This window comes from Eumetopias jubatus, unplaced genomic scaffold (assembly GCF_037043125.1).
Source record: "Eumetopias jubatus isolate StellerSeaLion01/CBP00866 unplaced genomic scaffold, mEumJub1_p1.0 scaffold_11, whole genome shotgun sequence".
In the NCBI taxonomy this organism is placed as follows: domain Eukaryota; kingdom Metazoa; phylum Chordata; class Mammalia; order Carnivora; family Otariidae; genus Eumetopias; species Eumetopias jubatus.
The window spans coordinates 54,673,079-54,692,344 of NW_028274817.1; the positions used below are offsets into that span (position 1 = coordinate 54,673,079).

The following is a 19,266-nucleotide window of genomic DNA, read 5'->3' on the forward strand; positions in this document are numbered from 1 at the left end:
AAAGCCATCTATGAAAAACCCACAGCGAATATCATTCTCAAGGGGGAAAAACTGAGAGCTTTCCCCCTAAGGTCAAGAATGCAGCAGGGATGTCCACTATCAGCACTGCTATTCAACATATTATTAGAAGTCCTAGCCACAGCAATCAGACAACAAAAAGAAATAAAAGAATCCAAATTGTCAAAGAAGAAGTCAAACACTTACTCTTTGCAGAGGATATGATACTTTATGTGGAAAACCCAAAAGACTCCACCCCAAAACTGCTAGAACTCATACAGGAATTCAGTAATGTGGCAGGATATAAAATCAATGCACGGAAATCAGTGGCATTCTTATACACCAAAAACAAGACAGAAGAAAAAGAAATTAAGGAGTCAATCCCACTTACAATTGCACCCAAAACCATAAGATACCTAGGGATAAATCTAACGAAAGAGGCAAAGTATCTGTCCTCAGAAAACTATAAAATACTTTTTAAAGAAATTGAGGAAGACATAAAAAAATGGAAAAATATTCCATTCTCATGGATTGGAAGAACCAATATTATGAAGATGTCAATGTTACTAGAGCAATCTACACATTTAATGCAATCCCTATCAAAATACCATCCACCTTTTCTCAAAGAAATGGAACAAATAATCCTAAAATTTCTATGGAACCAGAAAAGACCCCAAATTGCCAGAGGAATGTTGAAAAAGAAAAGCAAAGCTGGCAGCATCACAATTCCAGACTTCAAGCTCTATTACAAAGCTGTCATCATCAAGACAGTATGGTACTGGCACAAAAACAGACACATAGAACAATGGAACAGAATAGAGAGCCCAGAAATGGACCCTCGACTCTATGGTCAACTAATCTTCGCCAAAGCAGGAAAGAATGTCCAATGGAAAAAAGACAGTCTCTTCAACAAATGAGGTTGGGAAAATTGGACAGCCACATGCAGAAGAATGAAACTGGACCATTTCCTTACACCACCCACAATAATTGACTCAAAATGGCTGAAAGACCTACATGTGAGACAGGAGTCCATCAAAATCCTAAAGGAGAACAGAGGCAACAACTTCTTCGACCCCAGCCACAGCAACTCTTCCTAGAAATATCACCAAAGGCAAGGGAAGCAAGGGCAAAATGAACTATGGGGATTTCATCAAGATAAAAAGCTTTTGCACAGCAAAAGAAACAGTCAACAAAACCAAAAGACAACCGACAGAATGGGAGAAGATATTTGCAAATGATATATCAGATAAAGGGCTAGTATCCAAAATCTATAAAGAACTTATCAAACTCAACACCCAGAGAACAAATGATCCAATCAAGAAATGGGCAGAAGACATGAACAGACATTTTTTCCAAAGAAGACATCCAAACAGCCAACAGACACATGAAAAAGTGCTCAACATCACTTGGCATCAGGGAAATCTAAATCAAAACTTCAATGAGATACCACCTCACACCAGTCAGAATGGCTAAAATTAACATGTCAGGAAATGATAGATGTTGGCAGGGATGCGGAGAAAGGGGAACCTTCCTACATTGTTGGTCGGAATGCAAGCTGGTGCAGCCACACTGGAAAATGGTATGGAGGTTCCTCAAAAAGTTGAAAATAGAGCTGCTCTATGACCCAGCAATTGCACTACCGGGTATTACCACAACGATAGAAATGTAGGGATCTGAAGGATACGTGCACCCCAATGTTTATAGCAGCAATGTCCACAACAGTCAAACGATGGAAAGAGCCAAGATGTCCACTGATAGATGAATGGATAAAGAAGATGTGATATATATATATATACATACACACACACACACACACACAATGGAATATTATGCAGCCATTAATAGAATGAAATCTTGCAATTTGCACTGACATGGATGGAACTGGAGTGTATTATGGTGAGTGAAATAAGTCAAACAGAGAAAGACATGTATCATATGACCCCACTGACATGAGGAATTCTTAATCAGGAAACAAACTGAGGGTGCTGGAGTGGTGGGGTTTTGGAGGGATGGGATGGTTGGGTGATAGACATTGGGGAGGGTATGTGCTATGGTGAGTGCTGTGAATTGTATAAGTCTGTTGAATCACGGACTTGTACCTCTGAAATAAATAATACATTATATGTTAAAAAAAAAAGAAGAAGAAGATAGCAGGAAGAGAAAAATGAAGAGGTGGAAATTGGAGGGGGAGACGAACCATGAGAGACTATGGACTCTGGGAAACAAACTGAGGGTTCTAGATGGGAGGGGGTGCGGGGATGTGTTAGCCTGGTGATGGGTATTAAAGAGGGCATATACTGGATGGAGCACTGGGTGTTATACGCAAACAATGAATCATGGAACACTACATCAAAAACTAATGATGTAATGTATTGTGATTAACATGACATAATTAAAAAATAAATAAATTTATTTTATTGTGTTCTTTATCTCCGATTCGTTTTTTTTTGTTGTTGTTGTTAAGGGTCTTGCTGATGTCCTCTACTCTTTTCTCAAGTCTAGTGAGTATCTTTATTATCATTGCTTTAAATTTTCTATCAAGCTTATTACTTATACCTATTTGGCTTAGGTCTCTTTGTCCTCATTTCATTTGTGAAATATTTGTCCTATTATTTCATTTGTGGAATATTTCTCTGTCTCCTCATTTTCTCTAACTCTCTGTGTCTGTTTCTGTGTAGTAGGAAATGCCAGCTATGTGTCCTGGTCTTGAAGGTTATGGTCTTTTGAAGAAGAAGTGTTTTTGCCCCCTGCAGTGCAGTGTCCTCTATTCCCTAGGACCTGGCACTTCAGGGAGTAATTCCTGTGTGTATTGTGTGTGCTCTTTTGTGTTCTGGTTTTTTTTCACTTCAGTGTGGTTGTCTGCAGTAACCCTTCACCTGTTGTAGGCAGTGCTTGGTCCCTAGTAGGTGTGGGGTACATTTTAACAGTGTATAGGCTAGTCTGCTTGCTAAATGAAACCTGGAACCCCCACTTCCAAGATGGGTTGACCTAAGTGAATATGCACAGCATGTGTGGTTGGGGCACACATTTTTTCAAGGTGCATCTCAGTCTTCTGTAGTGTCCACTGCTGCTGTCACAACCATTGCTGGGCCACTGTAGCCATCAGGACTGAAACCCCACAAAAGGTATTTGTCAAGAGAGGGTGCTAGCAAGGTCTGTACTGATCTTCTGGGGGGAGGGGACCCACGGTCTTGTGACTGGAGCAAGGGTGACTGCAAAGGGTGGATCAGCTGAAGGGTGGGGGGGGGCATCAGGACTTGGTGTAAGCATGTTAGGTAGTGAATTTGGGCACAGTGTTCATTCCTGGAGGGGGTTGTTTACCCTGAAGGATGGGGGGGGGAATTGGTCCCTGCAAGCTACTTTGTTCCTGAAGGAGTCTCCCTGACATCCTTATCTCTCTTGGAAATGTTCTGTAATGAGTAAATCACTCTCCCCAGGCACTTATCTAACTGCTGGTTCTATGCTATATCTATGCTATATCTGTTCAGGCTATTTGGCATGCTGCCTCTTTATGGGCAGGGACTCAGCTTCCTAAGGTTCTCAAAGCTCTCCCAGAGCCAAGCTCACTGGTTTTTAGAATTCCAGGCTTTAAGTCCCACTGGTTGTAAGAACTCATGAAATTCAGACCCTCTCACTTTCAAAGCCAGATATTATGGGGGTTTGTCTTCCTTGTGCTGTGTCTCTGGTATGATCATGATCATCATCAGGGAGAGAAAGAATCCTGGAGCAGACTCCCTGCTGAGCATGGAGTTTGATGTGAAGCTTGGTCCCAGGACCCTGAGATCCTGACCTGAGCCAAAACCAACAGTGGGCCACTCAATTGACTGAGCCATCCAGGGGCCCTTCAGACTTTCCTTTTGTTATGACATTAATAGTTTGAAGATTACAAACCAGGTACTTTTTAAATGTTCTTCTATTTGGATTTGTCTGATGGTTTTTCTCATTATTAGACTGGGGAGGTTATAGGTTTTGTGGGAGAAAAGGACAGAACTAAAGTACCAGAATCATCACATCATACCAAGTGTACATACTATCAAAATGACTGAGCACTTCTGATGTTAAACTTAATTACCTGACTGAGGTACTATTTGTTAGGTTTCTCTACTGTAAATTTACTCCCCCCAACACCAACAGTTCTATATTGTATCACTTTTAAGAAAGAAGTTTATGTGCAGCCCACACTTAAAGAACAGTAGTCACCTCCACCTCCTTGAGGGCAGATTATGTACATAAATCATATGGAATTTTTTTGCATAATACATTTGTCTTTGCTCTATTTATTCAATCACTTATTCATGTCAATATGGAATTATGAATATTTATTTTTTACTTTGGTTTATAATCAAACAATATTTTATTTTGTTGGTAAAATTGTTCTGGCTTTGGCCAATGAGAGCTTTTTTACTTGGCTCCTGTTTTCCTTTGACATGACAATAGCCCCCATCATTATTTTTTGAGGACTTTCTTACTTTATGGCAACAAAATGTTCCAGATTCATCTTGTAGAATATTACATTTCTACCAGAGGTTTTCTTTTTAATTAAGGGCCTACTTTTCCTCACTTCTCCACCTTGATTTCAGTTTTTCATCTTCAAATATAAAAGTTTTATACTGATATTCCTATAACGCTGCATGTAATTTTTACTTACAAAGTCATAGGAAAGACATCAATGAGATTACTATTAAGAAGATGTCTTGGGCGCCTGGGTGGCTCAGTTGGTTAAGCGACTGCCTTCCGCTCAGGCCATGATCCTGGAGTCCCGGGATCGAGTCCCACATCGGGCTCCCTGCTCAGCAGGGAGTCTGCTTCTCCCTCTGACCCTCTTCCCTCTCATGCTCTCTATCTCTCATTCTCTCTCTCTCAAATAAATAAATAAAATCTTAAAAAAAAAAGAAGATGTCTTACAAAAGTCAGAAAGAAGACATACAAATTTTAAAAATGAACTATAAAGTACTAAGTGACTGAACATTTAGGCAATGTGTAACAAGTTGATATTAATATGATGTTCTTGAAGTCACATATTAAATAGTACCACACATTTTGTCTTTTATTTCTATTTCCAAATGCAGAAGGGAAATAGTTGCCTTTCAAATATCAGAAATAACAATTGTTATCAGCCACTTAGTACTTTAGTTTATAGTTTATCTTTTAAATTTTTATTATATGTTGGTTAATTTAATGTAAAAAAAGAAATAACAATTATAGAGATGCTTAATCATAATATTTAAAAGAACATGGGCCTAACATATTGCTAGATCCCTAGATGGAAAGGATTCCCATTTTTCAAATGTTAAACATATTTTAATTAATTTTAAGTTAAATATATATGCAATACTACACCATTAGAAATGAAACATGAGGACCATGATAACTTATTATAAGGAATGAGGCTGTAACTAGCAAAGATTTAAAATCAACCAATAGATGTCCTATCTCAAAAATGGCTTGGAATCATGGCATTAATATTAAATTATTTGTTAAAATGCTCTAAATTTGGTAAAACAGTTAAACAATTTCTATAATTTTCTACAGTACATTTTAAACCATAAGCAGAAGGATTTAACCTTAAACTTTCTATAAACTACAAATTGTAGTTTGTTCCTTATTTCCTTTGAAATAATAATATCTATGGAATAATGCAGTGTAAAAAATTTTGCGAAGTGAATGACAACAGATTGAGAATGACAAATACCATGTGATTTCATTCATAAGTGGAATCTAAAAACAAATGAATAAACAAACAAAAATCAATATATGTCATATGAGAAGCATGATCATAACACACTGTTAAAATATTTGTTCTAGTTTTTGGAATGCTGAGGTTGAAATAAAGAAAAGAAAGGACACTGAACAAGGTAGTTGTGATGAAGCAAAGATGTAGAGTTAGTAGATAACTAAGACAATAAATGATAATGACTGTCATACTGGTATGCACATAGTTACAGTGTGGGATCATGATATGGTGCTGTTCCTAAATGAAGTACATACTTAAAATTCAATTACATAGAAATGTATTTGAGTGGACTCTGAAAAACAAACTGAGGGTTCTAGACGGGAGGGGGATGGGGGGAGGGTTAGCCTGGTGATGGGTATTAAAGAGGGCACGTTCTGCGTGGAGCACTGGGTGTTATGTACAATGAATCATGGAAGACTACATCAATAACTAATGATGTACTGTATGGTGATTAACATAACAATACAAAATTTAAAGGGAAAAAAGAAATGTATTTGGGTTTTTTAAATATTCAAACCAATATATTAATATAACTATTTATTTCTCTCTCCAAATTTTTATTTAAATTCCAGTTAGTTAACATACAATGTAATATTAGTTTCAAGTGTAGAATTTAGTGATTCATCACTTATGTACAACTTTAATACTTTGGATTTATTATTTGTATTAAGAATAATTGTAGGTTATTCAGTTATGTTGCATGCTAACAATTTAGTCCATTCTCTATTAATTTTTTGCACTATTTGTAGAAAGCAGGATGACTTAGATAACCTTACTTTGCCCAGAATGTCAGAGTCTATCTTGTAGTAGTGTGATCATTCTCTACACTGACTGCCTTGTTACTTAGTTTGTTCATTTACCACAAGAGGGAATGCCAGGTTGTTGTCAACTTCTCAGGATTCTTTCCTCTTGCTCCCCAATCTTGTTGAAGAGAGGCATTAGAGAAGCAAGACACAGAAAGTTCCTTCTCAAACTCTTTTTAATCAAGACATAATCCAGAATGGCTAATGATAGATTAATAAACCATCATATTTTAATTAATTTACAACTTCTCTTTTGCTTAAAATATCTTGGCACACCTATAAATCTACTAACTCTATTTATTTTAAGAAAATATTAACTTTCTACTGTAACCATAGAACATTTAACAGAACATTTCTTTAAAACATGAAAACTATCAGGAATAAAAAGAGAAATATATATATTTTTAAAATATTACTTGGTGACACTTTATATTTGACATTTTATCCAACATTTTTTAGCAACTAATTTATTGTGAATATATTCTCATGCTGGCAAATAAATTCAGGAATCTTCAAAAAATTTTATCAGGAGGTCACAATGGATCGTTTAAATTTCTCTACAACGGAATCAAATGCATTAATATTAATCTCTAAATTCAGCAGTTTTTGAAATTGTGATTCACGGTGAAGAGAGTTCATTTGAAAATGTGCTGAATCTAAAAGCATGGATTACATATCATTTTGAAAGTAAAATTAATTCTATTAAATACAACCTGCTATCCCAGCAGTTATATAGCATATTCTTGGGTAATCACAAAATATTTAGGAAAATTAATATATACACTATTTCTTAAAATATCTGTATCATGTACAATCCAATATTATACTTAAAGTCTTTTCACAAAGTCTTTTGCATGTTTACATAGCAACAGAAAAACAGTTCCTACAAAGGCATCATTTTGCACAGTTGATAGCCATTTGTCATAATGTTATGTTGCTTTTTTACTGATATTTTGTTTTGAATTTATGGAGGCAAGGAAGTGTCAGGCAGATACATTGGGAAAATAAAGAAACCTTATATCTAGAAACAAATTTACCAGTTCTTCTCCTCTGTACTTTTGTAGAGACACAGTACACCAAATAAGTTAAAGATTATTTCCAAATAAATAAGCATAGCTTCATGTTGAACTGTTATATAATTTAAAATATATCAAAAATACTTGTTTTCTTATGGCTCTTTTACACCTTAATTACATTACCAAGATCATCAGTTGTGTCTACATATATGGGGGAAATAAAATCTGATAATGAAAAAGGAAAAAAAAAGTAAAACTCTACTAGGTTGTTATATTGGACAAGATTAGAGTACAGAACATAATTTTCTTTCACTCAAACAGTACTAGTGGACACAAAAATAAGACTAAGTCAAATATTTTATGAGCTGTACTAAAGCTATACTTTACTATCACTTCTTATTTTGTTTTAATGTCCTGAAATAGCTAACATGTTCCATTTCCTACGTTCAGACATTGCTGCTATAAGGACATTTCATTACTTGCTTTATGCAAAATATTTTCATGATTGTAAACTTTGAAACAAATCTCAAATGTGAAAGGAAGCTGTTCTGTACTCTCACATAAAGATAATGTATTTATCGAGTGTAAATACAGTAACTATGTATTAAGGAACAGATAAGAATGTGCTGAGTAGTTAAAGCTTTTATTTTGTCAGAATTGGCCTAACTCAACAAAAGTCAGAGTTTCTACTTATGTGATTTATTACACTGGCACAGAGAATTACAAGTATATAAACATCCAAGCCACAGAGGATATTTACAAAAAGTTAGTAATTATAATAAACATCTCTTATGACTAAAACAGAAATCTTAACAAAATTGGAATGGAATCAGAAAAGTAAACTCAAAACCCTAAAACATATTTCCCATTAATTATCAAAACATATGTAAAATTACTGTTTTTCTTTATAGACTTAGAGGAGGTGGTTTCTTATAAACCCTGATTGGCTGCATACAAATTGAGATAATTATAGCACTTTTATTTAAACAGTAAATGAGAGTTGTAGAGAATAAGTTAACCTAATCTATGGTTTTCAGTTATGCGACTGAAAACTCCTACCTCACTGTAGAATCTTCTGTGTTATCATCAGCAATCATCTCCAAATCTTGTAAGTGTTTCTCACAGGCTTCTTTAAACAAACTCTCTTCTGAAACTGCTTTAGGAGTATCTTCATTTGCTCGAAGATGTTCTATCGAGTTTTGTGAGTGCCAATTCTGAAAGGCTCTTTGATGGTCAGGGGCCAGTCCTGGCACTGGTGTTAGTATGTTGAGGTGGAAAGGATTGTTCCTTTTTTTCAGTCTGTTTCTGTCCTGAGCATGGTTGTTCAACCTGCCCTGAACCGGGGTCCCTCTATGCTCATATCCTTCCTGCTGAAAGCAGTTTCCAGTGTTGGGCGACCCTTGAGAGGGATGACTAAACCACCTCCAATGTAGCCTTAGGATCTGTTTCACATGAAACTCTTCCTTGCCAGACACTGACATTGTTGCAGGAGGAAAGACAAAAGCCTTCTCTCACAGAAAGGAAATGGAGCCTTTGTTATCTCCTGTTTTTCTGCCTCTTCTGAACTAACAAAAGCACAAGTGCTGAGAGCAGTCTTTCTTGCTTCCCTCCCTTCCCCCACTGCCTGTGGTGCACTCTAGCTTTCTAGCTGAGAAAACTGCAGCTAACAGTGTAGGTGGGAACTCACACTGACAGGATGATGAGATCAGACCTTAAAGTAAATCAGCTTAGCACAGGAAAACAGCTACCACAGCACACTGCCACTGCTAGATTTGCAGGCTCACAGCCCTCCCACCTGGACTTGCAAATATCTAACCCAGCTTCTTCTTTAACCTAAGTACAGCATCTGTAGCTTAAACCCAGGCAAGTGAGAAAAAGCAGTATTTAAACTCACTTCCTTCTATGTTCCCTCTACTCACCCCATCCCCTCCCAGATTAGCCCACCTCTGAGAATGTGCCATTTTGTCCTAGAATAATTTATACCAGGAAATTCATAATGATCTTTTTCAGGTTCTTATAGAAATTTTCATGGGGTTCATTAAGGGACAGTATCTTATCAGTCCTCTCATGCAGGTTTGTAGTTATTTTTACAAAATATCTAAAAATGTGAATGGTCTTATATTAATATTTGCTTAAAAACCTGAACAGTTTCAGAAACATAAGAAAGTGTTGGTTACCCATGACTAAACACACACACACCCCTAGAGGATGTATTCATAGTGTTTTAAGTCTATACCTGAAGGAAGAGAGCAGTGTTTTTTCTAAACTGGTTAGGTTAAGAAGAGATGCCTTCTCTCAGTGACAATAACTTGAAAACAAATAGTCTGTTGTGGCTCCATGCCTGTATAAACACCTCCTTATTATGCTCTTTACTTTCACAGGGAATGTTAAAGGTCTATTTTCTTTGTTCACAAGTCCTTGTGAGAGGATGAAAAAGGGCCTGTTTTGAATCAATTCCGTATTGCCATATAACTCAGTAATAGCTATACACAAAGTACTTTGACATCTAAATCAGAATCACCAATTATACAGAGGTGTTTCTATAACAGTCATATATCAGAAATGCTTTCACCAATGCCATTTTGAAGTTCAGTTTGAATTTTAACCAGCTTCCATGTAATGTATACAGGTTATAAGGGGGGAGATTATGCCAGTGTATTCTTAGAAAGAATATAGGAATTGTAAGGTTTTGGTTTTAGTTCTGACTTTATAGTTAATAAGCTATATAATCTTGAATAAGTAACTTTACTTCTTTGCATCATAGTTTCTTCATACATAGTGTGGAGAGGCTTAAGAGATTTTTAAATTTCTACTTGCAATGAATTTTAAATGCTTGGAAACAGCATGAATATCTTTTTCAAAGTTTTGGTAGGTATTTTACATACAGTTTTCTATAAATCTAACTATAACTTTCCTGTTCCTCTCTTGTTTTTGTAGGTGCAATGGTAAATTTGTGTCAATTTGGCTGGACTATGTATGGGTTATCCAGATACTTGGAAAAACATTATTTTGGCTGCTTCTGGATGAGTTTAACATTTAAATCAATAGACTAAGTAAAGTAAATCGTCCTCCTTAATGTATGTGGGCTTTATCCAATCAGTTGAAGGTTGATCAAATATATAAAGCAATCAATAAGTAACATAAAGGATCTCATTGATAATACTACAATAGGAGTAGGGGAATTTAACACTCCACTTACATCAAAGGACTAATCATCTAAGCAGAAAATCAACAAGGAAACAATGGCTTTGAATGACACAGTGGACCAGATGGGTTTAACAGATGTATTCAGAACATTTCATTTAAAGCAGCAGAATACACATTCTTTTCAAGTGCACATGGGACATGCTCCAGAATAGATCATGTACTAGGTCACAAAACAGGCCTCAACAAATACAAAAAACTGCCTTCATACCATGCATCTTTTTGGATCACAATGCTATAAAACTTGAAGTCAACCACAAGAAAAAAAATTTGGAAAGACCACAAATACATGGAGGTTAAACAACATGCAACTAAACAATGAATATGTCAATCAGGAAATCAAAGAAGAAATTTAAAAACATACATGGAAACAAATGAAAATGAAAACATGACAGTCCAAAACCTTTGGGATGCAGCCAAAGTGATCCTAAGAAGGAAATATATAGCTATAAAGGCCTTTCTCAAGAAAATTCTCAAGAAAAATCTCAAACAACCTAACTTTACACTGAAAAGAGTTATAAGAAAGAACAACAAATGAAACCTAAAGCCAGCAGATGGAAAGAAATAATAAAGATTAGAGCAGAAATAAATGATATAGAAACTAAAATTAAAAAAATAGAACAGATTAATCAGACCAGTAAAATGGTTTGAAAAAATTAATAAAATTGATAAATCCCTAGCCAGATTTATCAAAAATAGAAAGGACTCAAATAAATAAAATAACAAATGAGAGAGGAGAGATCACAACCAACACCACAAAAATACCAACAATTATAAGAGGACATTGTGAACAATTACATGTTAACAAATTGGATAACTTGGAAGAAATAGTTAAATTCCTAGAAACATATAAACTGAACGAAAACTGAAACAAGAAGAAATAGAAAACTTGAACATATTGATAACCAGCAAAGAACTTTTCAAAAATCTCCCAGTGAACAAAAGTCCAGGGCCAGATGGCTTCCCAGGAGAATTCTAAAAAAATTTAAAGAAGAATTAATACCTATTCTTCTCAAATTATTCCCAAAAAGAGAAATGGAAGGAAATTTTCCAAACTCATTCCATGAAGCAAGAATTACCTTGACAAAGGTAAGACAGATAAACTCCACTAAAAAAAAAAAAAAAGACCAATATCCTTGATGAACATGGATTCAAAGATTCTCAACAAAATACTAGCAAATCAAATCCAACAGTACATTAAAAGAATCATTCACCACGATCAAGTGGGATTTTTTCCTGGGCTGCCAGTGTGGTTCAATATTTATAAATCAATGTGATGTACCACATTAATAAAAGAAAGCATAAGGACCAATTTATCCTTTCAATAGTTAAATAAAAACTTTTCACAAAGTATAAAGTCCATTCATGATAAAAACCCTCAACAAAGTAGAGATAGAGGGAATATAGCTCAACATAATTAAGGCCATATATGAAAAACCCACAGCTAATATCATCCTCAATGGGAAAAAAAAAAAAACTGAGAACATTTCCTCTATGGTCAAGAACAAACAAGGATGTCCACTATCACCATTGTTATTTAACATAGTACTGGAAGTCCTAGTCTCAGCAAGCAGACATCAGAAAGAAATACAATGCTTCTAAATTGGTAAGGAAGAATTCAAATTTCACTATTTGCAGAAGGCATGATAATCTATAAAGAAAGCCCAAAAGACTCCACCAAAAAAATCGCTAGAACTGATACACAAATTCAGTAAAGTCACAGGATACAAAATCAATATATAGAAATCTGCTGCAGTTCTATACACCAATAATGAAGCAGCAGAAAGAGAAATGAAAGAAGTAATCTGATTTAAATTGCACCAAAAATAATAAGATACCTAAGAATAAACCTAACCAAAGAGGGAAAAGTTCTGTACTTTCAAAATTATGAGACTGATGAAAGAAATTGAAGGTGACACAAGAAGTGGAAAAACATTCCATGCCCAAGAATTGAAAGAACAAATATTGTTAAAATGTCTATACTACCCAAACCAATCTTCACATTTAATGCAATCCCTATAAAAAATGCCACCACCATTTTTCACAGCTAGAAAAAATTCTAAAATTTGTATTGAACCGCAAAAGACCCCTAAAGCAAAGCTGGAGGCATCACAGTTCCAGACTTCAAGTTATATTACAAGGTTGTAGTGATCAAAACAATATGGTACTGGCACAGAAACAGACATATAGTTCAATGGAAGCAAATAAAAACCTAGAAATGAAACAACTATATGGTAAATTATTCTTTGACAAATTATTAAAGAATATCCAATGGAAAATATACAGTCTTTTCAACAATTGGTGTTGGGAAAACTGGACAGCAACAACATGCAAAAGAATGAAACTGGACCACTTTCTTACACCAAAAACAAAAACAAATTCAAAATGGATGAAAGAATCATATGTGAGACAGGAAACCATCAAACTCCTAGAGGATGACACAAGCAGTAATCTCTTTGACATTGGCCAGAGCAACTTCTTACTAGGTATGCATCTTGAGGCAAAGGAAACAAAAGCAAAAATAAAATATTGGGACATCATGAAGATAAAAAGTTTTTGCACAGTGAAGGATGGGTTATGTATGGGTTATCCAGATGCTTGGTAAAACATTATTTTGGCTGTTTCTGGATGAGTTTAACCAAATTAAAAGGCAACTTTTAGAATGGGAGAAGATATTTGCAAATGACATCTGACAAAGGGTAAGCATCCAAAATATATAAGAACTTATGAAATTCAACACCCAAAAACAAATAATCCAGTTAAAAATGGGCAGAAGATATAAATAAATATTTTTTTTCCAAAGAAGACATCCAGATGGCCTAGAGACGCATGAAAGGATGCTCAACATCACTCATCATCAGGAAAATGCAAGTCAAAACTGCAATTAAATATGACCACACACCTGTCAGAATGGCTAAAACCAAACAACAAAAGAAACAACAGGCATTGGTAAGGATGTGGAGAAAGGGAAACCCTCTTGCATTGTTGGTGGAAATACAAACTGGTGCAAATACTATTGAAATCATTATGGAGTTTCCACAAAATTTAAAAATGGAACTACCCTATGATCCAGCAGTTTCACTAATAGGTATTTATCCCCAAAATACAAAAATACTGATTCAAAGTGATACATGCACCCTGATCTTTATAGTAGCATTTTCTACAATAGCCAAATTATGGAAACAGCCTAAGTGTCCATCAACTGATGAATGAATAAAGAAGATGTGGTATCACAATTCCAGACTTCAAGCTCTATTACAAATCTGTCAACATCAAGACAGTATGGTACTGGCACAAAAACAGACAGATCAATGGAACAGAATACAGAGCCCAGAAATGGACTTTCAACTCTATGGTCAACTAATCTTTGACAAAGCAGGAAAGAATGTCCCATGGAGAAAAAGACAGTCACTTCAAACAAATGGTGTTGGGAAAATTGGACAGTCACACGCAGAAGAACAAAACTGGACCATTTCCTTACACCACACACAAAAATAGACTCAAAATGGCTGAAAGACCTAAATGTGAGACAGGAGTGCATCAAAATCCTAAAGGAGAACACAGGCAGCAACCTCTTCGACCTCAGCTGCAGCAACTTCTTCTTAGAAACATTGCCAAAGGCAAGGGAAGCAAGGGCAAAAATGAACTATTGGGACTGCATCAAGATAAAAAGCTTTTGCACAGCAAAAGAAACAGTCAACAAAACCAAAAGACAACTGACAGAATGGGAGAAGATATTTGCAAATGATATATCAGATAAAGGGCTAGTATCCAAAATCTATAAAGAACTTATCAAACTCAACACCCAAAGAACAAATGATCCAATCAAGAAATCGGCAGAAAACATGGACAGACATTTCTCCAAAGAAGACATCCAAATGGCCAACAGGCACATGAAAAAGTGCTCAACATCGCTCGGCATCAGGGAAATCCAAACCAAAACCTCAATGAGATACCACCTCACACTAGTCAGAATGGCTAAAATTAACAAGTCAGGAAATGACAGATGTTGGCGGGGATGCGGAGAAAGGGGAACCCTCCTACACTGTTGGTGGAAATGCAAGCTGGTGCAGCCACTCTGGAAAACAGTATGGAGGTTCCTCAAAAAGTTGAAAACAGAGCTGCTTTATGACCCAGCAATTGCACTACTGGGTATTTACCCCAAAGATACAAATGTAGTGATCCGAGGGTGTATGTGCACCCTGATGTTTATAGCAGCAATGTCCACAATAGTCATACTATGGAAAGAGCCAAGATGTCCATTGAGAGATGATTGGATAAAGAAGATGTGGTATATATATACAATGGAATATTATGTAGCCATCAAAAGGAATGAAATCTTGCCATTTTCACTGACGAGGATGGAACTAGAGGGTATTATGTTGAGCTAAATAAGTCAATCAGAGAAAGACATGTATCATATGATCTCACTGATATGAGGAATTCTTAATCTCAGGAAACAAACTGAGGTTTGCTGGAGTGGTGGGGGTTGGGAGGAATGGGGTGGCTGGGTGATAGACATTGGGGAGGGTATGTGCTATGGTGACCTCTGTGAATTGTGTAAGACTGTTGAATCACATACCTATACCTCTGAAACAAATAATATATTATATGTTAAAAAAAAAAGAAGATAGTAGGAAGGGAGAAATGAAGGGGGGTTAATCGGTGGGGGACAAACCATGAGAGACTATGGACTCTGAGAAACAAACTGAGGGTTCTAGAGGGGAGGGGGGTGGGGGATGTGTTAGCCTGGTGATGGGTATTAAAGAAGGCATGTACTGAATGGAGCACTGGGTGTTATACGCAAACAATGAATCATGGAACACTACATCAAAAACTAATGATGTAATGTATGGTGATTAACATAACATAATAAAAAAAAGATGTGGTATATATATACACAACAGAATATCACTCAGCATAAAAATGAATGAAATTCACAATGACATGGATAGAGATAGAGAGTCTTACCCTAAGCAAAATAAGTCAGTCACAGAAAGACAAATACCATATGATTTCACTCATATGTAGAATTTAAGAAACGAAACCTATAAACATAGGGGAAAAAAGAGAGGCAAGCCAAAAAACAGTTTCTTAACTTAGAGAACAAACTGATGGTTATCAGAGAGGGGAGTTGGGTGGGGTGATGGTTTAAATATGTGATGGTTATTAAGTGAGGTAGTTGTTTTTATGAGAACTGGGTGTTATATAAGTGATGAATTACTAAATTCTACTCCAGAAACTACTATTGCACTGAATGTAAGCTAACTGGTATTTAAGTAAAATCTTGAAATAATAAAAACCTGAAAAAAGTATCTATGTTTTATACCACTGTGTTCTCCACTGTGCTTAAAATAGACATAGAGTAAGCACACTGTAAATAGCAGGCCAAATGAATAAAATGTTATAATAGAGGTGCAAATAACTTATGGTAGTAAAAAAGTAGTTCTAATTTATCCATCTAAATAGTATCTTCTTGGATATCAGGAGTCCACCACCTTATTTTACTAATATATTTTCTGAGCTTGTTATATTTCAGATATAATTGTCTATGTGTGTACTTTTTACAATAAGTTGTATAGTAACTAATACCTATGAAAGTCTAGACATTTATAACACAATATTCTGTATGATTCTACTGAGAATATGCTTTTGTAAAGTATGCAGAGTATGACCATTTTCCTAGATCTGAGACGTAGAACTGTAGAATGACTAAGAAAGTATACAGATCTTCTAGAAAACAATGAAGAGAATAATATTTTATGAAGCATGAGGATTACTTTTAAATTTCTAATTATAAAAGTGAGATGTAAACATATTCAAACAGAAAGAAGATGACTGTGAGGAGAAGAACCATATTTTACTCATCATTGTCTTCTCATTGCCTTATTATCTACTTTGTACCTAATAAATATTTAATATATGTAGAATTATTGAATGAGAAATTGTGAATTAATTTATTATCACATTATTTACTATTTCTATAAGTGCTAGAATTTTAAAATGAAACTGCAAATTGGTTATGGGTTGAAATACTCTTCTAAATAATGAATTATTATACAGGTGGAGGAAGAAGCCGGCAAACCAGGTGAAATCTGTCAGCTTAACAGCCATTCACCCAGTTAATGTTTTCTGAAAAAAATTCTGGCCAGCAAATTGAATCAGTCAGCTGTTAGGATGCTTCAGAAGTTAGCGTTTGTCAAATGCTTCGGAATACTTTGTTTTATTTGTTTCACATAATTATCAGATTATGCAACTTAAAGAAAAATAATATAGTCAAGGGGCACCAGGATGGCTCAGTTGGTTAAGCATCCAGGTTTTGATCTCAGGGTTGTGAGTCCAAGCCCTGCATTGGGGATGGAGCCTAATTAAAAATATAATATAGTCATAGATTTTTGCATATTTTTTATTATGTTATGTTAATCACCATACATTACATCATTAGTTTTTGATGTAGTGTTCCATGATTCAGTGTTTGCGTATAACACCCAGTGCTCCATGCAGAACGTGCCCTCATTAATACCCACTGCCAGGCTAACCCATCCCCCCCGCAGAATCCTCAGTTTGTTTTTCAGAGTCCATAGACTCTCATGGTTCATCTCCCCCTCCAATTTCTCCCCTTCATTCTTCCCCTTCTGCTATCTGCTTCTTCTTCTTCTTCTTCTTTTTAAACATATAATGTATTATTTGTTTCAGAGGTACGGGTCTGTGATTCAACAGTCTTGTACACTTCACAGTGCTCACCATAGCACATACCCTCCCCAATGTCTATCACCCAGCCACCCCCTCCCTCCAACCCCCCACCACTCCAGCAACCCTCAGTTTGTTTCCTGAGATTAAGAATTCCTCATATCAGTGAGATCATATGATACATGTCTTTCTCTGATTGACTTACATCACTCAGCATAACACCCTCCAGTTCCATCCACATCATTACAAATGGCAAGATCTCATTCCTTTTGATGGCTACATAATATTCCATTATATATATATATATACCACATCTTTATCCATTCGTCTGTCGATGGACATCTTGGCTCTTTCCACAGTTTGGCTATTGTGGACATTGCTGTTATAAACATCGGCGTGCACGTACCCCTTCAGATCCCTACATTTGTATTTTTGGTGTAAATACCCAGTAGTGCAATTGCTGGGTCATAGAGCAGCTCTATTTTCAACTTTTTGAGGAACCTCCATACTGTTTTCCAGAGTGGTTGCACCAGCTTGCATTCCCACCAACAGTGTAGGAGGGTTCCCCTTTCTCCGCATCCCTGCCAACATCTGTCTTTTCCTGACTTACTAGTTTTAGCCATTCTGACTGGTGTGAGGTGGTATCTCATTTAGGTTTTGATTTGGATTTCCCTGATGCCGAGTGATGTTGAGCACTCTTTCATGTGTCTGTTGGCCATTTGGATGTCTTCTTTGGAAAAATGTCTGTTCATGTCTTCTGCCCATTTCTTGATTGGATCATTTGTTCTTTGGGTGTTGAGTTTGATAAGTTCTTTATAGATTTTGGATATTAGCCCTTTATCTGATATGTCATTTGCAAATATCTTCTCCCATTCTGTCAGTTGTCTTTTGGTTTTGTTGACTGTTTCTTTTGCTGTGCAAAAGCTTTTTATCTTGATGCAGTCCCAATAGTTCATTTTTGCCCTTGCTTCCCTTGCCTTTGGCGATGTGGTCCATTAATCTTCAACAAAACAGGAAAGAATGTCCCATGGAAAAAAGACAGTCTCTTCAACAAATGGTGTTGGGAAAATTGGACAGCCACACGCAGAAGAATGAAACTGGACCATTTCCTTACACCACACACAAAAGTAGACTCAAAATGGTTGAAAGACCTAAATGTGAGACAGGAGTGCATCAAAATCCTAAAGGAGAACACAGGCAGCAACCTCTTCGAACGTAGCCACGTAACTTCTTCTTAGAAACATAGACTTCTGTATATTAAATGCTGCACATTCAACAACCTATCATGTCCCTGAGGTGGATCTGTTCACTTGGCACAAGCTACAGTAGACAGCATTAAAATGGTGCAAAACAAAAAACAAAACAGTATGTGGTTTAGAAAGCTTGAACCCTAAACACAAAACTTTAAACCAAACCTGTCCTAATTGTTACACAATGTTGTAAAAGGCTAAAAAATATTAACAAATTCCTGGTCCGTTTTCTTATGGCCACAAAAAGAGCTCAAAGAATTACATGACATTGCTGTAACAAAAGTCCGTTTACATTCATCCACTTGTTTAAGTGAACAATTTTTTTTTCAGTGCTTATATCTGTGAAACAAAGAAACAAAAATAAATGATGCTGACTCTGTTTCATTCTAGCAAAAATTAATATTCTTTGTTGATATAGAAACTGAATACAAAAGCACCCATCTGTCTCTACTAATGATTCATTCCCAGTAAAATTTTAATATTTGTTTAATACCTGTCACAAATATAAAATATGCTTATGTTGGTTTCTTTAATTTGTATGTTAATAATTATAATACTCTCAATGAAAAAAT

The 19,266-nt window shown here is 35.8% G+C and overlaps 1 protein-coding gene across 2 annotated transcripts in view; it reads right to left on the minus strand.

Moving 5' to 3' along the window:
• Nucleotides 1-9,078, minus strand: part of KLHL4 (kelch like family member 4) — a 145,497-nt gene extending 136,419 nt beyond the window's left edge. For both annotated transcript variants that reach the window (XM_088028974.1, XM_028101459.1), the window contains exon 1: nucleotides 8,610-9,078. In XM_088028974.1, coding sequence (XP_087885100.1) covers nucleotides 8,610-9,031 — 422 coding nt within the window. In that variant the 5' untranslated portion in view covers nucleotides 9,032-9,078. The remainder of the gene's footprint in view (nucleotides 1-8,609) is intronic.
• Nucleotides 9,079-19,266: the final 10,188 nt, after the last annotated feature.